General features: G+C 40.9%; 1 protein-coding gene across 1 annotated transcript; it reads right to left on the reverse strand.

Moving 5' to 3' along the window:
• Positions 1–228: 228 nt before the first annotated feature.
• Positions 229–13,166, reverse strand: TMEM64 (transmembrane protein 64). The gene is given in 4 exon segments (XM_082753001.1): positions 229–2,780; positions 6,218–6,373; positions 11,877–12,522; positions 12,524–13,166. Coding segments are annotated over 4 exon segments (1,470 nt in total). The 5' UTR covers positions 12,997–13,166; the 3' UTR covers positions 229–2,585.
• Between the last annotated feature and the right edge of the window lie 12,507 nt (positions 13,167–25,673).

Here is a 25,673-nt window from a genome sequence, read left to right on the forward strand (position 1 = left end):
TCAAAGCATTTAACAGAAGTAAGCAAGTATTTCTTTAAATAATAATAATTTTTAAAATACCCTTCCCTCGTCAGTAACTCACCACCCATGGAGTTCATTCTGAAATCCTAATTTGTTACTTCTTCAAGGTAGACAAGTATCTTTGTGTGCACATACAGAGATGACACTTCATTGCACCTTATTTCCAGCTACTGCTTTGTAGAGACCTAGACATTTAATACATATCTCTTTAAAGAAATTGGAGTGAATTTATTGTATAAAATTATGATTGGCATGGTACAGAAAAGTTCCTTTTAATGCACATTTCCCATTAACTTGTACACAAATATTACAAGTATCAAGCAAAATGCAAAAGTCTTAAGAACTAGTTCCATACTACAAAAGTGTTCACATAGTGAAGTTACTCTGGTTACAAAGTGTCATGGAAATAAAAGCACTTCAAAATACATATTTGGGAAATGTTCTTGAATAGTCAACACAACCTTAAGTTAGTTAAAAAACGGAAAGAGAAAACCTCTTCATAACACTACTGCTGTTTTATCAAGATGGAGCAAAGTTCAGATCAGTTCACTTATTCAAGGATTGTTGAATTCCAAGGAATAAAACACTTTTAAAAAGTTTAGTTAAGAAAGGGCTCAATCATACTGTGATGACAAATAACGCCATCAAAAGTTATCTGGCTCTCTTGTTTTCACACAGGAGCTGTCAGAGGCAGAGATGTGTAAATGAACACTTCCAGGTATATACAGATTGTCTTTTTTTAAAAAACAAACAAAAAAGGAGACAATCTGAACTTTGATATTTAACTAGTTTAGTTCCTAAGGTCACAAGACCCAAGAACAGCCGTCTGCAAAGGATACACATTTAAATAACAAAATTGAATTTTACTACCAAGGAATGCTTAGCTGTCAAGTTATCCACGTACTGTACATCCTCACAATAAGACTGCCAAAGGCTACCAGATCTCTGCTTCCCATCTACCTTGAAGACCTATTGTTTTCAACAAGACAAAAATGGCTGGACCCTACAAACAGCCTTACAAAAAGGAGGCACAGTCATGTTTTGTTAGAAAATAACACGAAGACTGAAAGCATCCTCAAAAACTTACACAAAAATAACTACAAAATAAGTAACACATTATTGTTGTGTCAGATGACTTGTGTGTGTTTGAGCAATTGAACATTGGTGTGTATATCTACAGGAAACTCACACACACAACATGTCACCTTCAGGTGTTATTGATTTCCTTTTGCCCACACAGATACATGCATACACACACACAGGAATTATTACCAGGTTATCTAGTCTGTTCAAATGCAGTGAAAAACAGTCCATAGCACGCATAAAAGGAGCATTATCCAATACAGTGTTGTCTTGCAAAAATGGAGTCAGAATTCCTGAGTCTCAAAGACATTACTGTCCTCCTCCATTACTGGATTATTTATTTTTCCAAAGAAAACCTCTAGTTTTCATTTCTTCACTGTGATGAAATTTATAATAGATTGCGTCTTTAAAAAAAAAAAAAAAAGTAAAACTTTTAGAAAAAAATACCAACTGAATTTTTAAAGCTTTTTAAAGGGAGGGAGGGGTTTACTTATAAAATAAAGGCCACCTTCATGTAAGATTAGTAGTGTTATATCTCATACTTTTTGTTTGAAGGATAGATTTAGCTCCCTGTTCTGGAAGCCTTATTATATGCAGGTATGTGAGCTGCGAAACATCAATCAAAAGTATTTATAAATAGGATTAACATGGAACAGCCCTTTGTTACAATCACCAAGGTGGTAAAACCAATTCAACAGTTAGCTAGTTCATGAAGTTTCCTTCAAATAGTGCTAGTCACTGCAATCTATTATAACTTCTGCATTTTCCCTTTTCCTTTGCATATTACACAGTGTAACTTAAAATGTTATTTAAGAGCACTTCAGTCCCACAATGTAGGATTTAAGCTTGTGTGAATACATATGCATGGCTCTGCAACATTTTCAGTGACTTACAAAAATACATTCAACCAAAATTTTATATAGGGTTCTCTCTTTCCCCCTGCCCCCCCAGTCAGAAATGAAGGAAAAGCCAAATGGTCCCATCATTAGCAAAATAATACACTCCAAGGTCTGGAAGCAAAAGCACATTCAAGGATAACATACATTGAATTGCGTACTTTCTCATTCATCTTTATCAGTAATAAAGTTCTACTGCATATAATTATTCAGCCTTATAAATAATGCTAAGCAGAAAAATATTTACCTCTGTGCTACTTTTCTCAGTTTATAGAAGCATTTCTCAGTTTATAGGAGCAAAGAAAATAAACAAAAAAACTAAAGTGCAGACTACAGGCCATGATAGGCATAATAAATGACCAAAGGTGCAGCCAGACTTGCATTTACATCTTAAGTTACTTCACCATCTTCCATTTTTTGCTAGAAGTCACCCCACGTGCAATTCAAGAGCTGGTCAGTTGGCTTGTGCCATAGTACAACCTGTAACCATTTGAATTCTTTTTTTTCAAAGCTAGTTGAATTGTCCATAGATATTTCTAGGCAATAGCTTAGGTTCACAAAACCTTACTTTATTAATACTTGAAATCACACAATATTGACACCTCCCCCAGAGAACGCCACTGTCCTTTTGTTGCAGTAGGTCATTGAACCACCGATGCTCGGCTGACAGTCTTTAACAAGAGATGTCTTCATTTCCATCTCACACGCTACAATAGCTGCGTTCAGTTCCACTTGAGCTCGGTGAACAACGTAAAACATAAGTCCTATGCTGATAACAATCTGCAAATAAAACAAAGGAGTGATATAGGCTATATGAACTGTAAGCATGAATACAGAGCAACCGTTTAGAACAAAACAAAGTCATCAATGTAAAGATTCATGGAGGCATCTATTGACTTAATACTTCATACATTGAAAGGCAGATGAACTTAACCAACAAGTAGTTCTAAGTCAATTTATACTGCTACTAGCATACCAAAATGCAGACAATACAGAGAACTTCAGTGTTAATTTAATTTGAAGATAGAGGTTGTGTGTTTCCATCGTCCCCCCATATCCTTTTAGAAAGCAAACTCCCCACACCATATCTCTTGGCAAAACTAACTCCACAAAAAAAATGGCAGTGTACCACTAGAAAGCAAGAAAGCTATTTTCCAGAAATCACATGAATAATAGGTTAAAATGATAATGGTTATCTGCAACTTGCCAAACAGCAGAGGCAGGATGATGCAGAGAAAAGGAAGTAAAACTTCTTGTCCTTGCCCCGCCAGCACGGAAGACTGCAAAAAGCAGCAGTGCTGCTTCTCAGACATCAGGAAAAAATAGGACAGAGTCACAGTTTCTGAGCAACTTACAGGAGCCTGTATGGGTTGTACTTGCTTTCTAAAGGATGGGCTCTGGGGAGGAACAGATGTTCATTTTTTTTGTTTTAGGAGGAAATATAATCCAAAAGTAAGAATTCTAGTTTACATTTTTTTTGCTCAGTATCATATTATTAAGAATTTTTTAAACTTTCACCATAGAAATCACAAGGAATAAGCCAGGACAACTTTTGCTTAGAAATCACTTGTTTAATGACATTAGCATGGACTACACTTCTGAGAGTCAGCCTTTGGTTTCAATAAAACACTGGTTACAGTCTTCTGAAAAATCTGAAAATCCTCCTTAAAAATATATAAATCCTTGAATAAAATCAAGCTGTCTCATAATGACAGTCCCTTTAAAAGAAGTAAAATCTTCTGACTTTAAAAAAATGTTTTATAAAACTAGCTGAAATCCATAACTTTCTTTAAAAAAAGAAAACAAAATAGAACTTTATGTTCTGTTGCAAATAAACATAAACAAAGGTCTGGAGTCCAAAATCTGAACTTCATTAATTGGTAGGGCTATGTTTTCCAAGACATTAAGGACCATCACTTAAAACATCTGTCAGCATGGCATCAAAGACGCTAGAATATTACAGAGTAAAAGGACTGACAAGTATGGCCATAGTGTAATTGCACAAGGAAGGCATATTGGAATCTCTAGCCCAACCTGCTGCTCAGAGCAGACTAGCTGTGAGATCAGACCAGGTTGCTCAGGACTTTTTTCCATTCAGGTCTTGAAACCTTCCAAGGATGAAGACTTGACCACTCTCTGGGCAGCCTGCTCATTGCTTCTGGTGAAAACTATTCCCTTCACTAATTCAAGTTACAGGATTCAAAAGACCGCCAACTGAAATGTCAAAAAGAGACTACGGATACCATGTTCTGAATTAATAGGAAAAACACTATTCTAAAACCTTACCCAAATATTTAACCTTGACTAGTTTGAAACCAGTAGCCTCAGTTGCCTAGATGAATAATTTAAAAAATGTACACACAGACAACCGTGAAACGTGAAGGATTTTACTAAGCCAAAGTCCCATCAAAGCCACACAGCCAGGCAAAGCACCAGGCAGATGCCTGAGAAAAAAAATGGGAGAACATCAGTAATTTCTCCGCTAATGGGCTCCCCTTGCCTTACTCAGTTAGTTCTTAAGAACTGCTCTCAAGGTGGTGAGCACTTCTGTTCAAACTTTCAACTTGCACTTACCTGACCAAGTTAAACTGCACTGGCAACCCACATAACCACAAAGAAGAGTCAATGTCATTATAAAACAAACAAACAAACAAACAAACAAACTTAAGGGGGGGGTGGGAACGACACAGGAAAGACCACTAAAAACTACTAACTCCTGAAATAACACTTCACAACTAAAATTAAAATTAATCAAGTACCACTTATTTTCAATTTGATCTATTGAAAGTATTTACCTTACATGCACAAATGCATTTTTAATACTCAAATATTTCTACTAAGACTCTAAATGTGTTCCAACAACAGATAAATAACACAAAACAACACGTAAATGTGTTCCATTCCTAAGTTCCACTTAAGAACATACAAGTTTCAGGAGGGTGATGGGTTAAAATGGTCATAGTTAGCGTTTTATCTTAGCACTGTTAAACATCAGCTTTGTGATCATAAAAGGAGGAAGATAAATGACTGCAGCACGAACTGCAAGTCAGCAAACCATGGTAACTGCTGGTCTAACACAACCTAGAAGTGCCAACAATGTCAGAGAAGGCTTTAATATATAATCTTGTTCTGATATGTTCATTACCTTTATGCTTGCAATTGTCTCCAACTTCAGGCTTATCCCTAAGATTTACTGACTAATTATTTCATCAGCTAAGCTCATCAAAAGGTACTGTGCACTTCTGATTAATTTACCTCCTTGCAAAATTAGGATATTTTGGTGTAGGCATTAGTAATATACTTCCACAGTACCTTTCATCCTAAAGACCTACGCAAAACTGAAAGTGTTCAGTGTTAACGGTGAACATGGCACAGGTTCTGGGTCAAAGCACCCTAAGCATATTACAGCTGGGAGCACACAGACTTTTGTGTAGGGGTGGTTTGACAAGTCTAAAATTCGGCAGGAGATTACCGCAGAGGGCAACAGAAAAAAAACTTGACAGGATGAAATTGTGGCAGAAATAGAAAAAGAGAACACTGAGCAAGTTCTGCTTTGTATCACATGAGGTATGACAGAATTAAACTTTAACGGGAAAAAAACAAAACCAAAAGAAAGCAGAACACTGGAAACCTGTCTGTCTGGGTTATCAAGCAGTCATTATGCCCGTGAAAAATGAGTGTCACCTCAGCTTTACACAATCTACTGAAAATACCAAAGTTATAAATTAAACACTTCTAAAACACCTGCTACTTTTCAATACCATACACCACGGCTCGGCTCTCAGACTGCAGGAGGTCGGCTGCCGCAGACTAGGGAGTTGTTATGCCAACAGAGAGCAGCTCCTAATACTTGAGACAAGCATCTGCCCCGCACATCCTATAACCCAGCTCTTTTATGCTGGAGGCTCTACAATCTCAAAGAGAAACCAGCAGTGCAAAATCTCTACATCTCATAGACATTCCTAAGAGCACAGTCTTCAAAGTGAAGATTCAGTGACTTGAAGAGACAATGCTATAGGGAGAAAGCTTGCCTACTACCTCCAGAAGCAAAATCCTATCTCAAATCCCACTGGTACGGCAGATGAACAACAAATAAAAGGGATAAAGAATGTTCCCAAACAAGTAGAAGACTGTTTCTAAGAGTAATCACTAATGAAGGTGGACACAGAGTGACATTACTGTTACCAAACTCTATGAAACCCCTCGTATTAACTTACCTGTAAACTGAATATAAAATAGCCACTAACACTTTGTTCTGCGATCACATCCTCCATGGTACGCAAGGTAGTGCCCAAGTATGAGTTCAGGAGCTGAGTAGGAAGCAGCCCAACTGAAGAAGCCATCAAGTAGCTGGGTAGGGACAAATCTGTAACCTATCAAAAAAAAAAAAATAATGTAAGAAGCCACAGCACAACCTACATGTGTAACCAATTAGACTGCCTCTCCCAGAAACATCTGTGCCAAAAAATAAAAACAAACTTTTCACTGTCAGAGAACACAATAAAACAATATGTGGCTAGTTTTCATCTGGCCTTTTTAAAGTTACTACATTTTATTTAATTTCATCGTACATTAAACAATATCTCTGTGCAAAAGTCGTAAGTAAGGATGCAATTACACCGTTCGCTTGAGATGTTTATTTCTTCATGGTGAACAGAGCCCTGCAATTTATGAGACTGCGAAGAAAGTATTTTACCAAAAGTGAAAGTCTAAAGCAAAAATTGATGTATATCATCTATTTCCTATGGGTTTTACAAGTATGGCAACTAATAAAAGAGGTAATTGTTCAAAAAGTCACTGTACTAAATAAGATCAAGGTAAACAGAATGGCAGATACAATTTGCCTCTGCAATTGGAGTTATATCTCTCTTTAAGATATATATATGTATATTGATTATATGTCTATAGATATATAAATAGGCATCATGAAGATTATCTACCAAAGGTTATTTTATATCAAACTTCGATTAGTGAACAAAACAGTAAATATGACTATAGTTCCTGTTATTTTTTCCTGGAAAAAAAAATGAGTAACATTTCAAGAGATCTTCATCTCTTTGCTGAGAAATTTCTCTTTGTAGCCCTTACATGGACAGTTTATATGGAACAACTTACATAGCACTAGCTAACTATCAGCAGCCACTGAAAAATGCTAAAATCAAGATCCAAGAGTCCAATATAGATTTATGCAAGAAAATGAAAACAGAATGAAACAATGGGTTAAAAATAAAATGTCTATAGAAAAGGCGATTTTGAAACAAGCCATCTAATGAGTTTTCTAGACTATTCAGTTGATCAAATAATAATAAAACAAGTTCTAATTAAGAACAGCTCCTAACACTGGGAGTCTACATGGAAATTATTGACCTTGACAGTTCTGTACAATGATGAAGACAAGAGAATAGCAGCGAAGTTATTTATTTCATCATACTATTCTTAAAATAAACTTTGATTACTATGAAAGTCACAATGCTGGATTCTCGCAGCTCTAAGCACTATGAGTGGAAAGTTTTAGGGAGAAGGAAGGGCAATGGAGGAGGAAAATGCAATGGAGCATGAAGATCAAGAATAATTCATGGGAATAAGATCCAATAAGCCAATTCCAATCTTCACGCTGCAAATTACAGCTCCCATGGACTTAAATATATATCAGCAACACAAATAATATATTTCCTTCTCTACCCAAGTTTAATTTAGATTTCTAATGAAAAAGTGCTACATAATCATGTCAGAACTTCATATTTGACTGATGCTTTCAAAATAGTTAAAAAAAAAAAAATAGTAATCTGGGCCATGTAATAGGGATACATAACCAAAACTTCCCTTATTGCCAAGAGAATGAAAGAACTGCTATTAAAAGTCTCTGATATACTAATGCTGAGGCAAAATTTGCTAAGTAGGACACTGTCATTAGATCTAATGGAGCTGGGAAAGTTCCCAAAGATTGCTTTAACACTCCTGGGCACCTCTTTCATTTCTGAATATGTATTAAGGACACTCTAGTTGCAGAGGAGCGTGTTTGCACATCTGTCCTAAAGCATCCGGACACTCTGGGCCACGAGAGAGACAGCTTCCAAATGAAGGAGAGGCTGCCAACAGACACGCTGGACTGTGATTTGTGCATCCCACTAAAAGGAGAGATAATGAGAGGAAAGAAAGAGTCTGTAGGTGTCCTTTTAACTCCTGGTTTGTGGGTTTTAGATCTACATCAGTATCGCTTCCCCCAGAAAGGGTAAGAAACAGATGGTGTCCCTACCTGAAAAAAAAAAAAAAAAAAAAAAAAAAAAAAAAAAAAATAGAGACATTTTCAGTAAAACTTACGGCTTATCTTTCCTTCTGCAAACTTGTACCTGTTCTAGAGGTCTGCCAAACTGCAGTCTGTGTGCCACACCGCCAAACAGAGGCTCCTAGTGTTTCTAGGGAAAGCTCACGTCAGCAAAAAAATAACACCAAAATCCCAAAGCAAGCATGGCTACATCTGTGTTACAGGCTGTAGCAACATGTTAAAATAAATTTAAGAACAAACTAACTGCTCTGTTAACAACAGTGTTAAACAGAAACTCTCCCACTGAGCCCTGGACAGGCTTTGTCTGATAAAAATTTTTGTGCTTTCTTTGCAGCTGACCCCTTTGGTTCGTTTCTGTCAAAAAACAAATGCTTGTGTCAGGATGCTGTTAGGGGGTCACATGCCTCTGGGGACTGCTGCAGACTTCCCTCTCCTGAATTCCTGAGTCCACGTGTTTCAGATCAGGTAGGCTTAGCAGCTGAGAGCAAAAGACAATACTGATGCTTTTCACTTACTCGAGGAAAAAAAAAAAAAAAAAAAAAAGTACAGAACAAGAAGAACCAAAAAATAGCTACCAACTCTCCAACAAGCAAAGTAAGCAGGCTGCATATGTGCCTGCAAAGCACTTAACATTTTTTGAACTCTGAGAAGTATTAGTGAAATATTTCTGGAACCGGAGACATTCACTTGGACACTAAAGTGTTTAGTCAGCTTACCTCTCCTACATCACACCCCTCTCAGAAAAGAAAAAAAATAATTATGAATTCTGATCTACGCTACACCAGGTACTGCAGATAATCAGTTTGCATGTATCTGTCACCAGGGACCCACTAGCTGGAAGGAGGTGATAACCTGCATACCATGCCCCCATCCAGACCTACCTTCAAAATGTTCAGGGTTGCAGAGGGGAGAGGGCTGTGCATGGGCAAACAAACACTTCACCAGGAGCTATCAGCACAGCACTGGCCACCCTGGCAGCACGTTACAGGAGCAAGAAATAAGCAAAACCCACTCAAAGAAATATACAAACATGCTTTCATTTTACAAGTCCCAAGGTTTTCCAGAAAAGGCATGTAAATATATTACTCTGCTGCTCCCAATTCTCAGTGCTTTCCCAGAGAAGCGCAGAATGGCCTCAAGGAGTTTGTGTCCGCCTGGTGAAAAGCTAAGAAGAAATTCCTGTTTCTTAAAAAGAAATTTTCTACTTAACACTGTTTCAAAAATATGATCCTATCACTAGTCAAATGCCAGGAAGCTCTCTTCCTTCTTCCCATAAATTTCCCTGCAATTGCAGCTGCCCACAGCACTCAGCACACGGTGTGTGCCAGCCCCGCAGATGACCCTTCTCACCTCGAGGTTATCACTTGGTCCCCAGACCTCATGTGTCACTTCCTCCCTTCCCTTTCATTCAAGTATCACCAGTCACTCAGTCTCACCAGTTTAATTATAAACATGAATACAGAAAACAAGCGTAAACCAGACTGATGGAAAATTAAAAGATACTTAAGTTTTCTAAAGACTTCAGTTCACTCTTCTTCACTATTAAGAACAAACTTTTTCAAATTCATTGCTTAAGTAGTTAGCACAGGGAACAAATGGACGGCTAGGACACCCCAAATCCCCTTGCATTTTAAATTTAAGTAGTGCATTAAGTTTTCAAATAAGTCAGTTTTCAAAGAAATCACAGCTAAGTCTGTGTTGGTAGACTTCTGTATTTCACACATACCTTAAACTTGACTCAAAGTGAGAAAGAGCTTTGAAATCCCAGATTTGGTGCAACATTCTTATTTTTCAGTAATGTAGCAGTTCATGTTAAATGTTCTCAATTAAAGATTGAACACTACGTTATTTGACTAAGCTGTAAAGTAATAAATCAGGAGTAATAAATGCAACTCCCCAAACTAATTTTAGCAGGCAACATCCAAGTTATTTGACTTACTCAAGAATCTAGTTTCATCTCATTTCCTATTTGTTATTTTTACACTGAAACCTCAGTAAGAAAATTACTTAGCTCGCAGTGCTCTGAGAATACAAAATACTGATTTACAGCATCATTATAATATTACACTGGCCTGACTACTCTGCTGAATTGTTTCCAGACATAGCAGAATGGTTAGGCCCGGAAGGAAATCATTTTAATTTGGTAATTCTCTGGTCTCTTCTGATACAGCACTGCTGACTACTTCGGGTGAGACCCAGGAGCTATGGAAAACCAAAGCATGACAGCTCCCAGCCATTGAAAGGGTCCCGGCGTAAAAGCTTCATCAGGCTCGGGAGGGTCCCAGGCAGAGCTGCGTGCCCTGCTCCCTGCTGCTCTCGTCCCACTGGCCACGTCTGCATCCTCAGTCCCACAACAATACAGAGGAGTATATAAAACATAAATGAAATGAGATTCTTCTCATTCCTAACAACGAAATGGTTAAAGGATCTACTTGAAATAAGTGGCTACAGCTCTTGAGACTAATGCCCCAGCACCCGCATCTGCTATTAATTTTATACACAGTGATCGTTTATTTGGTGTGCAGGGGAAACCCTGAATATTCTGTGGATGAACTAGCTTAAGTTCTGCTTAAATACGAAACTTGGTATTCAGTAATCTACTCACTTCAACCAGCTGATTCTTCAAGATTAAGCAAGCACTTCAAAATTAGGACTCCAAATGAGGAAAGGATAGTGTGCCGTAAGAAAGTGGCAGACCAAATGGTTTATTTATAGGGTCTCTTCCTTAAAGCACATAGGAGTTACTGTTAAACATTAAAAATATTGCCCAATCTGGTGTGCTTTGTTTTGATTTCTCCACGTTAGCAGACACAACCGAGGCGTACAACAGTCTGAAACGGATTCTTTAGACAAAACATTTGGGAAGAGCTGAGGTCTGAGATTGGCACCTCATCAACAGCGTGGACTCAAAAAGGTATACACCGTGTCCTTCCTTACTATCTCCTTTGAGATGATCAAAAAGGACAGAAAGATTGCAAGTTTTAAATAATAAATTATTTGTACAGTATGCATCTATCTTCATCTAGAAGCAGGAAAGAAAAGCAACCCAGTCCTTTGCCAGACTCATTTGAACTCACTTTCACTGATGCACCGAGTCCCTTTCCAGCTCTGTGTCTGTATCATACTGCTCTGCCCAAAACACACTGCCTCTTTCACACGCAAGGACTTAACACCATGTATGGATTTGCTAGATGCATGATACATACAGCAACCAAAGAACTTTAATCTGCGCACTGCTTTCTTTGCAATGCAAACATTTATGTTAAGTAGGTTAGGGAGTAGTTTAGACGAGGCTTCTTGAAAATACAACTTTTCCACCCACGCGGATCACTTTACAAGACACAAGCTGCCAAGTCCTTCCACAGATTTTGCTACAAAACATCTCAGTGCATCCTCCCAATGCTTAAGCCTCGAAAGGGGGGCAAGCAGACCATAACTCTCAGGCAGTGCCACCGAACGAAGCACCTAGAGAGCGTGTCTCCTCGGGGACACGCGGCAATGCTAGCAGGAGGCAGCGGGCTCAGTTTTATCACCGCTAAAGGGAACCGAGGCTCCTCGGCTTCCTCCAGCTGGCCCCATGCAGGACTCACCGCGAAGACGGCGTTCTGCAGCCCGAAGGGGATGGGTGTGAGCCTGGCCAGGGCCACCACCTTGAGGCCGCTGCCGCCCTCCACGACGCGGACGACGGCGCTGAGCGTCGTGCTGCCCTGGATCCTGGCCAGCGCCCAGCGGGCCAGCAGCCGCCTGCAGGCCACGTGGGCCACCAAGGTGCCGACGAGGACGCCGAGCACCATCAGCCCCATGCCCAGCACGAAGCCGTAGAGGTAGCCGGCGGCCACGTTGAGCAGGATGTAGCCCCAGCCGCAGGGGAAGGACACGACGATGAAGCCGGCGGTGAAGAGCAGCACTCCGGCCAGGCTGTCCAGGCTCTCGGCCCACAGCAGCAGGTCCCGCAGGTACTGGCGCACCAGGGCCAGCGAGGCGAAGCAGAGCGCGGCCAGCACGCAGACGCCCAGGCAGCTCTTGCACCAGCAGGTGCCCAGCAGGCAGCAGGAGCAGCGCCAGCCCCGGGGCTCGGCCAGCCCGGCCCCTCCGCCGCCCGCCTCGGGCAGCTGGCACAGCAGCAGCTCGGCCGGCGCCAGCCCGCCCTGCTCGCCGTAGGGCCCCAGCAGCAGCCCGCCGGTCCCCGCCGCCTCCGCCGGGACGAAGCCGTCGCCGCCTCCTCCTCCTCCTCCTCCTCCTCCTGCCGCCGCTCCCCGCCTCCCCGCGCAGCCCGCGGCCAGGGGCGGCCGCTCCCTCATCGCCCCGCCATGGCCCGCTGCGGGCGGCGGAGCCCGGCCGAGGGCCGGCCGGGGGCGGGGAAGCGGCAGCGGGGAGGGCGGGAGGGAAGGGGCCGCGCTTCGGCTGCTGCTTCTCGGCCGCCGCCGCCGCCGCCGCTGCTGCTGCTGCTACCGCAGCCGCTGCCGCCTTCGCGCTGCCTCCCCTCGGCCGCGCCGCCCATCTCCCGCTCGGCTCCGGCAAGCGCCCGGCGGAGCGGCCGTGCCGATGTGGCAGCCCCGGACGCCGCTCAGGCAGCGGATGGGGAGGAGGCTGCGCTCCGGGGGCGGCGGCAGGCGGCAGGCAGCGCCCCGCTCCGCTCCGCTCCGCCGCGGGGCTCGGCGGCAGGCAGCGCCCCGCTCCGCCCCCAGCCCCGGCCCGCCCCGCTCCCATCCCAGCCCAGCCGGCCGGGTGTGCCCCAGCCGGGCGGGGGGAGCCTCCGGAGCCGCCCCCTCGGCTTCGCCTCACGGCCCCGGGCGCCGCCTCCTCCCCCCCGGCTCGTAGCCCTCCATCGGCCCCTGTGTGCCCTGGGGGCTCCTCGGCCCGCTTCTCACAGCCCTTTGGTCAGGGAGGAGGTTGAACTGGGGGGCTGCAGCCGGCTGTTTTCTGGCAGAAGTGTGTGCTCGAGGAGGCTCTGACTAGCCGGTTGCTTCCAGCCCCCCGGGATGTGTTGGCCGCTCATCTCCTCTACGTGAATGGGCTTCCACAAGCACTCCATTTTCTGCCTCTCCACAAAGTAGAGACACCTCCACCAGGCAGCATCTGGGGTTTTGGGGTGACAACAGAGCCCCAAACGGGGAGCCAGCAGCCTCCAGCAAGCCTGGGGCACAGACGGACCCTCAGCCAGCAGCCCCAGGCCTGGGCACCCAAGGGGACTTCTGGCACAGCTGCATCCTGCTGCTTGCAGAAATGAGGGCAGCCAGCTCACCCAACCGCTCATCGTGTGCCTGTAGGCTCCGACACACTTTTGGATGATTTGTGCTGGAGTTTTGAGCTGTTGATAGAAAGAATGGGGCGGCCTGAATAAGCAGGGAGGGCATATTTGAGATGGGTGTTTTCTCAGAAGCCTCGCCTCTGCTCGCGGGCTTCGCGCTTCGCTATTGCTCTGGCGTTACTAATGATAGCAACAGCACAGTGCAGAAAGGGTTCTGTTTTCTTTACAGCATTTAAAAGTACAATATGCTCCGGTGGAGTTATATTCTTCTGCTGGGAAATTTACCAGCGGATACAAAATGAGAAGGTGTGTGGGAGTTGTAAAGGTTAAAAGATGATTAAACAAAAAAAAAATAAAAATACCCAAATCTCAAAATGAAGAACGTGTCTTCAGGAACATACCACAAATATGTTCACTTGCAAAATATGCCACCCAAAATGATATAACTTGGGTAATCCAACAAATCAGCCTAAGAAAATGACAGATGTCTTTGAGCACCACAGCAGAATGAAACAATCCTGGCAGACTGTACAGCAGGGAAGCTGCAGATAAATACCCATGGCATAATCAGTTGTGTTTTTTTTTTTTTCTTTTTCCTTTTTTTTTTTTTTTTCCCTGTTATCTCTATCTGAATATGATCTGATTTTGTGTGTGCCCTTTTCTCACGATGCAAACACAGGCAGGGTATGTATAAATGATAATGTCAAGAAAACCCAGCATCCCTGCTCATGAAGGATGAAGGGCATACTTACACTTTCAGTAAGGCAAACTGGGGAGAAGTGGTAAGGTAAGTTCAGCAGAATACCAAGAATATAAAATATTAATTTCTGGTTTTATACTAAGATCACATATTACTTACAAGCAGATTCAGCTTGTCTATATTTCTGTTCAGTACCCTTGCTTCCACAGGCAATGAAAAAGCCTGAGTGGAAACGTCTTTCAGAGTTGCATACTTTACACTGCCCCTATATTTCTCCATTTAAAATGCATCACCTTGTGCTCAGAGCTGTCATGAATCATCTGCTGCCACTCCTGAAGGTTGCAGGGTTCTGTATTTATAATCACAGAAAGCAGATCTGAAAAAGGACTGCAAAAGTGTACGAGTAACACAATGGCCCACCTCAGTTACAGTGCTGATATTAGACTCCAATCTATAAAATTATTGTATCTAGGTCATTAGTGGAGATTCTTCTACTGTCCTGAGGATGAAGGATAGAATTCCTTGATCTCACCCACTGCCTCCCCTAAAATGGCTAATCTCCTCATTATACAGATCCTCGGAGTGACAGCTCAGGAAGCAAAGACAGCACACAGATTTTGGGTGACGCTGAGCATGGTCACAAAGCAAGAACTGAAACATCTTGGGATAAACATCCAAGCGAGGCCACAGGGGGTTCAGCAGGAGCCCAGCAGAACTGGGAGTCTCTCCTGCATGCAGAGCCAGTGCAGCCACAGAGCTGAGAGGCAGCATCGGCTGGCTCCTGCGAGTCTTGCCAGCATGCCTACTTTCTTATCATCTGAAGGGGCCAAAAAGCAACCTCACCCTTGAAAAACTGCCAGCTGCTGGGCTAAATGGTCCGCCTTTCAGACTTACTAGTCAGTGAGTCATAAAGTATTCCTATAGCAGGGATGAAGTAGTTGCAGTGGACTGATGATATAAGAAAGGCAAGATCTGTAAGGGAAGGCAGTTGGCTTTTGATAGACTAATCACTATACATAAAACAAAACAAAATAAAACAAACAAAAAAAAAAAACAACCACCACCAAAACAAACAAACAAACAAAAGCAAAAAAAACCACAAGCTCTTGGCTCTTGCGCACACTGTTCCTGGACATTCTGTGCTCCAAAAGATAGCTTTTTTTTTTTTTTTTTTTCTTACTTTCCAAGTAAGTTAGTTGATTTAGTAAATAATTTCCAACAAATGTTGTCTAACCTGTTCTTTAAAAAGACACATCTGGCCTTGTATGCCTCAGAAATTATATGAAGTAGTCAAAATAAAAGTTACAGGTTTAGTACATGTGAGTTTAAATATTTACATTACATCAGTTGGGACTACTCCTTTACTTCCTCAGGTTGAGGTACTTCATCTATCATTTAAGGTATTTTTTTTCCTCTCTTTATATTTTATTTTACTATATGCCAGCAATTCAATTTGACACCTTCTCCAAGAAAATGTGTTTCTATAGGAAGGTGCTCTCATGATGTGGTAGGTTGTACTGGATATTGAAGAAGTTTCATCATGTGAGTCTTCTTCCAGGCCTGTTTTGTAGGTCCAGGATATTTTTGTCAGGATTATCTGCTTTTTGACCCCAGCAAACTGATTTTGTCAGCAGAAGTGCCTCCATCTTATCTGCAGTGTTCCTTGTCATTTGTCCTCCACGTCCATATGGAGAAAGGAGCAACACTTTGCTCATGCAGGCAATGCAGATTTTGCTGTTTAACAGAGGATGAGTTGCAAATATTTTGGGGAAAATATTAACAAGGAGCAAGCTATGACCAGAAAAGGTATTCTGGTAGACCAAAGTAGGTCCGCAGGCTCCGGGTTGGGCACCACTGATTTAGCCTGTTCAGTCAGGAATGTTATATTTGCATTCACAACTTTGTCAGTGAATGAGAACTATGCTGAAGGATAATGCTAAAGGATAAAAAGCTATCATGTAGCTTTATATGTTTTTTTTAATTATCCAGTGAAAGGTGGTAGTTCGGATGTTGTGTCAGGAACAGGAGGTGGAAGAACAAAATCAACACTATTAGCACATTAGGATCATCCATTTGTTTTTTGGACAAATATTGATCGAGATGTAACAAAGTTTGCATGGCTTTCACCTGGAGCTATTTAAATTTTTAAATAAAAGACATAAACATAAAAAATGGAATACCCATAAAACTCAATGAATGTGCCCATAGAGAGTACTATTTGTTAAGTCGTAGAGTGGGAATCCAGACTGTTATTTTGCAGCTTGATTGATTAAGTGTCTACATATAGGACTAGAAACTTTATTACTTTATTTATAGTCCCAGCTGCCCAGCTGAGTGCCATACAATCATGTTAAAATCATTCAATGATTTGATTTACTGTCATAAACTCCTATAATTCAGAAACTTGATGCATTTTCATACATGTTTGTACAGAAAACGTGGTTAATACAGCAATTAAAAAAAAAAAAAAAAGCTACACAGTACAAACAGATTTTCTAGAGCTGTATGAGCTGTATGTAAGGCATGAAGAAAATTAAATGCATTAAGCAATGTGCTGACATATTTACATTGAAGGGAAGATTCTGAGACATCACTCTGGTATTAGATATTTTATGAATAGTGCCAGAGCTTAAACAAGTCCATTTCAGTTGAACTATGGAAATTTGTGAGGGTTTACAGGATATTCCTTGGAGTGTCCTAGCCAAGAAAGAGTAAATGAGAAATCTAAAACTTTCCTATACATAAAGCAAAAATACAGCGATATGCTTGGTACATTTATATCTGCTTTCAGCAGTTTCAGTAACAGAAAGCTTAAGATAATTCTTTTTAAAGACTCACATGGGATTTTTTCTCACAAAAGGATATCCTTAGGTTAATAGAAGAAACTTCCGCCTATTTTTCGTTCCATTAGATGACTGCTTTGTTGCCAAAAGACCACATTAGTCAGGGGCAGTTGGTGCAATGTAGTATAGCTAGCCAAAAGTTTGGAAGTCATGAAAATGGTCTTGAGGACCAAGCTAGCATTGGCAGCCCTGGAAAGAGGTAAGCTGTAGAAGAAAGACCCCTTATTATACTGTCTTCCTGAATTGCACTGTGCAGAAGTGGGATGTACCTCACAATGTTTACTGTGGAATTACTTATTTTTACTGGGGCCACAAGTGAGAACTCTATGTTCTCGTGCAGCACAATACCTGATGAAGTTCTTGAGAGCACTAATGTTTAGAAATGCTGTTTTGTTTGGAAGGTTTGTTTGAAATGCATTTCAAAATGCATTTAGATGACATGAAATAATGCATGGTGAGCAAAGCATACTTAAGAAATAGGTAACTGTTTTAGCAAAGTAATTTGGTGAGGTTGCTTACATAGTCTCTTCTCCACTTAAAAGTAACTAAAAGAAACATATCTAAATACATACCATAGTCAGGGCACTTTTAATGGAAGGAGTTTAGGAAAATGGAAATGTTAACATATCCGTAGTACCACATTCCTATGCTTCCATGGCTTTCTAGCAGCATAACTTACAACAAGCTATCACATTTGTTTTGATACATCTGCAACACTTTTAACCCAATCCCAGGAGTAAAAGACATATCTATCTCATTTTAAAGCATTCTAGACTGAGTTGAAAAGCAAAGAAAAATAGACTGCATTTTTACTGTTTCTATGGCAAGGGTATAGTTCTAGCAGGTTATCAACTGAAGGTCAGTTTCTCATTATATTTTTGGACTAGTGATTTTTGTAAAAGTATTTACCATTAAAGGTTAACCCAAGATCCGAAGATTCTGGCTTAACAGCACAGTAATATTTGACTGAGTTTTCCCGTTAAGCTTTGTCAAGCAGCTTTAACATTAGTTTCAAGGCAGCACTGAAGCAGAACATCGTATTTGAGTTTGTGGGTTGGATAAACAAACACATATTTAAAAGTTTGCTGGTACAAAGCAGGTCATTGATCTCAGTTGCAGTAGTCAAAGATCAGAAAGAAGCTCAATGGATTTATTTTTTATATGTTGTCTTGATTTATAATTAGCTTTTAAGTAGTGAAGTTTAAGCCGCTCTTTCCCATCTTTGTTGTTATTCCTTTATCTGAGAAACCACAATGTGGTAAATGCCGGCAGGCATTGAGCTGTGTTTTTTTGTTTTTTTTTGTTTTTTTTTTTTTATGCCTCTGAAGAAGGATGAGGATTGAAAAATTTCCAGTTTCTAAAATCAATGGCAGAATTCTTGTCTAAGCATTACACTATATCAGGCACTGTTACTGCAACAAAACACAGTTACATCAATCTACATGTTTACAATCCTGCTTGTAGTATATCTATTAAATTGTTTGTTTTCCTTAGTTTCCAGCCAGACAAACTAATGAGTACAAACTTCCTCTGAGGGTACATTCATATTTTACATTAGATACCAGTGGAAAAATAATAAAAAATATAAATTAAAAAAAAAAAAAAGCCTAATTTGCTTCCCATTCTAGTTATTATGGTCCTAGCCCCATGCAAAAGAACATTTTAACTCAAAGCCCTGTAAGTCAGAGTTTGGCACACTGCCCAACCCTCCTCTGCTGTGTTTAGAGGAGTGGCAGATTATGGCTGAGTTCAGAAAATGGTTCCCAGTCCATTCTAAGTGGTCTCACCTCTTAAGTGCTAAGACTGAGACATGGAAAGTGTGGAAGACTCCACTTCTTGCCAGCTTTTTCAGTGATCTGGTGTCCACACAGCTCCTCTAACAGCTGGGATCACAAACACCACATAGTTGAAAGAGCAGCAATCCATTAGGCTCAAAATAAAGATTTTGTTAAAGGCTTGGAGTGTCCTCTCTTTCTTTTGAAGCATTCCGTAGTCCACAGCAGGCTTAGCAAACACTCAGGAACTCCTAAGAGGTGCTCCACATCAAGCAGCTTAGGAGACAGACGGAGAATACAAACAAATATGATTGATAGATGAATAGATGAGAGAGCGAGAGCCAACAGGACTTAAAGAAAATATGTTGATAGTAAACCACGTGAAAAAAGGCTGTGTTCTTTTTTTTTTTCTTCCCCATCCCCCTCAAGACACAAAAGGTGCCGAAAACACAGAAATGCTCTTTGGTAACTCTAAATGGAGTCACGCATGAGAGGCTACAAGAGACATGACAGAGGGACAGGGGCTATATCCTTCTCTCCAGCCCCAAAGTACTTTGTCCAGGGCACCATCCTTGTGCCCTTTTCTACACTTGAGGGCAGCTTTTGTATAATGAGGAGGAACCTCTAAGGCTGAAAGAGACAACCCTATACACAGTAATTAAGATTAATGTGTTTGCTAAATATGAAACCTGTGTACAGAGCAGATCTCTATAGGGCACACAGCTTATGCAAGTAGGAGTCCAGGTGCATGGCAATTTGGACTTTTGAAAACAAACATTCCCAAACTGAACCTCTTACTCAGCTCAACAGAGCCGGAATACCTGTGTTAAAAAACCTTATGACATGTTGAAACTACGTATTGATTCTAGGATTGATTTAAACTGCTTTAACAATGATACCCGAAAGCATGTGTTTAAACTAAGGTTATTTAGTAAACCTGGTTTAAATGATGTTGTTAGATAAAACTAAAAAATAAAAAGGATCCCAAAGCTGATCTTGCAAAGACTTAGCATGACATGAATTTTAGTCATACAAGGAGGCACTTTGGTCTACCCTCTTTCCGCAGCCAATAAAATTCAAATAAAAATTGTAGACAGTTGGCTACAGCATTACTAAACAAACAGAAAAGCTGCATGTCACTGATAGACATGTTCGGGCATAGACTTCTGCAAAACTTGAAAGCATCCAGAGGTTTCCACTGCTGAGCTTTACAGCTTATCTCTTCCTCAGCTCGGATCTTTACCTGCATTTGGGGTTTGTTGGTGTAGGTGGTTGGTAGGAGTTTTAAGCCGTCTACACCATTGCTGCTCAATCTTTATTTAACAAACTTCAATAGTTTCCACTGGACTACAACAAATCTTTCAACCGTCTGACTTTCCCGTATGTTGCTTTCCCGAAACACTATATAAGCATTTACTGTTGGATTTATTGCCTCCATCTGTCCCTTGGAGCACTTAAAATTACTTTTATAAAATATGCATGCATTAAATTAAGCACATTATACATTTGAATGAATCTGCTTTAAAGTGCTTTCCAAGTCGTCAAATGAAACAGGCAGCCTGCAAACCCATCTACCCCTTTAGAAAATAAACGCATCAGCAGCATATCAAAGATAGCCCAGGAAGATGTTCCCAGCCACAAAATGCAGTCTTTCCACGTTATTCCTCCCAAAGCAACACAAATTATTATATGACCCATTGTAGCAAGTCCTAACTCAGGGAGATAATTTCTTCTTCATTGAAAGCGCACCTTAAAAGCTTTCTCCAACACTGACCCGGCTGTCTTTAAAAAACCTCTATGTAGGAGGTAATGTGTTTGCTTGATTGTTTACTTCTTGTGAACAGAAATAGAAATAAGGCAGAGGGTTAAGTTAGACACAAAGTTAGTTATTACAAAAACTGGGATTTGAAATCCCAGTAGTTCTTTTCTTCTATTATACAAATTTAATTTTTGTGAGTTATTTTCCATAACAGGTTCAAAGATGAACATATTTTTTCTTTCAAAAGAAAGTTTAGGATTCTTCACCTGGACAACCCTGGCTATGTGTACAGACTGGGGGCTGAGATGCTGGAGATCAGCCCCACAGAAAGGGATCTGGGGATTTTGGTCAACAGCAAGTTGAACATGAGCCAGCAGCATTCTTTGGTGTCCAGGAGGGCCAGCTGTAACCTGGGGTGCATCAAGAATGGCATTGCTAGTTGGTCAAGGGATTGTCCTGCTCTGCTCTGTGCTGTGCAGCCTCACCTTGAGTCCTGTGTGCAGTACTGGGACATAAAACTATTAGAGAGAGTCCAAATGAGGGTTGTAAAGATGGTGAAGGCTCTAGAGGGCAAGACATGTGAGGAGTAGCTGAGGTCCCTTGGTTTGATCATCCCAGAGTAGAGCAGGCTGAGGGGAGGCCTCATGGCGGCCTGCAGCTTCCTCACAAGGAGGGCGGAGGGGCAGGCGCTGAGCTCCGCTCTCTGGAGACAGCGACAGGACCCGAGGGAACGGCATGGAGCTGGGACAGGGGAGGGTCAGGCTAGTGGTTAGGGAAAGGGTCTGAACCTAGAGGGTGGTCGGGCACTGGGACAGGCTCCCCAGGGCAGTGGTCAAGGCACCAAGGCTGCTGGACTTCAAGAAGTGTTTGGACAATGCTTTCAGACACATGGTCTGATTTTTTTGGGGAGGTCCTACAGGGACCCAGGAGTTAGACTCAATGATCCTTGTGGGTCCCTTCCAGCTTGGCATATTGTATGATTCTATGATTCCATGATAAGTTTGTGCAAGAAGAAAACTTTCCCCAAATTTCTTCATATTTCTCAGTTTGTTTTAAACATTCTGAAAACTCTGTTTCAAAGTACTTTGTATTCCTTCGTGAAATAGCATTCTTTAGTAACATACAGATATATCATACTGTTCCATCTTTAGGAAAACATTAGCTTTCACCATTATGTGTGGTCCCAGTAGTAACGCTCAACATCATCCTTTATTTCCTCTTTACACTTAACAGTGGGTGGTTCTATGTTTTCCTTCCTCCACTGTCTCCTTCCTGGCATTCTGCCTATGGCCATGGGGTAGCAGGCATATATTACTTCTTCAAGCAGTCATACCAGCTACTTCAGGCATGCATATCTCTTCCAATTAAGTTCTCCATGCCCCTTAGCAGCTGTTGCTTCTTTATCACTTTACTGCCAGATGGACAGCAGGCACCAGTCCTAAGCCAGGACCAGCTGAGATGCCATTCCATCCTTACAACAGAGGCACTGTTAAATTCCACACTGGAAACTGGATAACCTAACCAGATATATTTATTTTAATTACAATCTAGTTTCACTCTTCTTTATATGTGGTAATAATAATTGTCTGTGAGACAGGACTAATTTTGTACCAACAGAAATACTGAAGAGCCATTACAAAGACATGTACATATAATTCTTTAATGGGTCCTGAATGCAACTCCACACCACTTCAGTACAAAATTTGCCTTAATCTGAAGCATTCCTAATTTTTTATTTGTGCAACAGGACCTCTCAGATTAGTTTTACATCTAGAAAGACATACAAGAATGTTGTTTAAAAAACAATTGCTATGGGAGTTACATTTTAAAGCACAAAGTCGATCTCACCTCCTCTAAACTGCACAAAATATCCATGAAAAAATCATTTGACAGGAAAAACAAAAAGATGAAAAATCACTGAAATATATTTGGATTTGTTTTTAATTTGAGCAAATAGTTACAATGTGGGATACCAGCGTCCCTCAATACAAAGCAGACCAAGTTACACTGCTAAACCGAGTATATATGCTGCCATGATAACCTGAAATAGATCATATTATTGAAGGAACTGGTATGCTACTTGCTAATTATGACTGGAATAAGACTATGGCATGCTCTATTATGAGCATTTCCATTCCACAATAACATACTGCAATTATAGCAAAGAGGTGGTGGTGCCTTTTTTCTTGACCTATGAAGTTATAAATGTTTCATGTATCATTGGTCCAAGGTGCCAACAGAACTGCTGGATTGCTGCAAAAGCATTTACTTCCTCACAAAGCAGATGTTGTAAGCCATTTTCTCCTAAATCATTTTCTAGATTGTATCTGGACCCACACTCCAGCAATGACAGAGACGTAAATTACCTCTGCTCTGAATTCATGGGCAAACTAACTTGCTGTCCCTCAGGACCTCTGCTACCCTCAGGGGCAGTGACATCACATGTGCAGATGTCCCAAGCTGTCAACACCCAATTCAATTTATTTTGCTAATTCCTATGCATTTTGTGTTACAAACACAAACTACGTGTCTGGCTTACACTTAGTTAATGTGCTAATAGAGGTTGGCAAGTGTGGAGGAGGATTATGCCTTTCTTATTTGCATGCATGTCATTAAATAGATTTAGAATTTGTTTTGTTTGTTTGTTTTCTTTTGCAGTAGTTATTATTATTTTTTCACGGATTTTTTTTTTCTTTCTTACATGGAGGTGGAAATGAAAGTATTATGAAGTTCCATGAAGAAAGGAGAAAACTGGATGTGAAGTATTAAGCTCCTGCAGAGGTCAAGTATCTTGGGTCTGTGTAAGACCTTCAGTTTTTGTGATTTCTTCCTCATGTTTGCCTAGTTGCACCCTCCTTTAAAATTTGTCATGTACTTTAAACTATCAACCCTTCAGGTGTTCCTGTTGTTTCAATATTCAGTTGTCCATTTGGCCAAAGGTAACAGCTGACTAAGTAGCTGACTACAAAGCTGACTTAGGCAACACCTTTGGATATGGTTTCAGAATTAAGACAACTGATCATAAATCCAGTGGGTAATGATGAAGTTGATCCCAGTAGCTTCCTGAGAGATGCGGAAGATTTTTGCAGTTATCTTTTACATACACACCAACTCAGGTGTGTCTGGAACAGGAACAACTCATTGCATTGCCTTTTGGAATCCATGAGAGAGTCATTTATTTTTTCATGTCTAGGCTTTATTTAGCATGTTACTTATCTTAGTTTAAGCAACCCTTTCCTATCTTTGTTGGTATTCCTTTCTCTCATAAACCACAGATGGAGTCCATTGAAGATAATCAAGTTGATCAGGCGTGATTTACCCTTGGTAAATCAATGCTGACTGCTCCAAGTCATTTTCTTCTCCTTCATGTTCCCAGAGGGCTTTATTTGCACTGTGTGCCTCTTAGAAAATATGCAGAAAGTATTTCATCAGAGTATATCTTTTTCATTGCTGCTACACCTTTCTCATCACATATTTTATGATACAATACATAAACTATGAATAAATCATTTCAACAATATAAAACAAACATAAGAAGGACTGGATCCAACACTGATCCATCCAGATCTGGGCACTGGGCTGTGTGTGAGACCTCACATTGTGTGTCTGAATTTGTGTGCCACACAGGATGAAACTAAGGAGGGATGGGTAGGGAGACGGAGAAGGACAGGAGCCACCCAAGCTGTTCCCCTTCCCTCTTTGCCATCTTGCCTCTCCCAGTAAGCCCTACCTGCAGGCTGTTGTCCTCACAGACAACTCTTTCCCTAAACAGATAACAAAATGAAGGATAGAGGTTAATAAAAAGACTATGAAACAAGTAGTTACATAGCTGAAGACTTGATCTTATTCAATAGAGCATTACGACAGCTCTAGGACAAGTTATCCTCTTTGACGTTGGTGGTTTTGCATGAGCAGAAAAGCCAGGAAACACAGCACCAGTTTGGTGGCTTACTAGTCTTTAATGTAACAAAAGGCTGCTTCAACAACTGGCATAATAAAGTAGCTTTAATTCCACTGCAGCAAGTAACGAATTTCTAATTATGAAGAATTATTTAGAATTTTCCCAAAGGAATTATTTTCAAAAAATGCTGGACATTCTGTCTAAGAGCCCCTTCTAACCTGTCACACTTAAAAGCATTCCAGATTCTCGTGTGTGCTGCTCAGGGGACCTCTTTTTGTTTTATTGGTATACTCTAGGGAAAATAAGCAACAACCAAATCATAAAAGGGTTGATTTTTTATTATTTATCATTACAGCAACTTACTGTTGCTAACCTCATTGGGAAATTACATGGGGAGGATGGTGAGTGAATGAGTTAAATATGATTGACTGAAGCTGGGAAAATAATGAGAAGTCCCAGGGAAGCACACAAGAGAGAACTTCAACAAAATGAGAGTTTTAAGGAGATTTTTTTTTTTTTTTTTTTTTTTTTTTTTTTTTGGCACAAGCACCCAACGCCTTCATGATATACTTTGATCTGCACAGTTTTGACAGGACTATTTCCAGAGCCTAAAAGGCCCTTCTTTTTGTGTGAGAGGGAACAGTCTGCACTTGCCACCCCTGGAAACAAGTGTGGGATTCACAGTTCACCCAGAGCTCCCAAGAAAGTAGGTTCACATATGTAACCTGCATTTCCTTCTGATAACTTAAAAGCAGCTGTTTTCAAGCAGTTTGTTAAGAAAAGTATAGAGTAGGTTACCTGAGTTTGGAAAAAGTGGATTTATACCCTGTATAACTGGACAATAAACTACTCCTCCACATGCCAGCATTTTGATCAGTGCAAAGCAAGTGTAAGAAGCCACAAAATATTTCTCCACTTATTTCCTGTCTTTTCACAGAATGCAACTGTCCCTGTGGTTTGGAAACCAAACCAGAGAAGGAAGCTGTGATTTCAAAGCAGCACAATACAAGGGAGACATTTAATGTGGCAACAGGATACTGATGTGCCCGCAGGTCTACAAAAGAGTGAAAAAGTTGCCCTGCTGTTATGCGACCCTTGTGGATTCAGCTTGTTTGTGGCAAAGGTCACCACTATGTGGTCTGGAACAGAATCTGTGTT

The sequence above is a fragment of the Aythya marila genome (genome assembly GCF_965140915.1).
Source record: "Aythya marila genome assembly, chromosome: 2".
NCBI lineage: Eukaryota > Metazoa > Chordata > Aves > Anseriformes > Anatidae > Aythya > Aythya marila.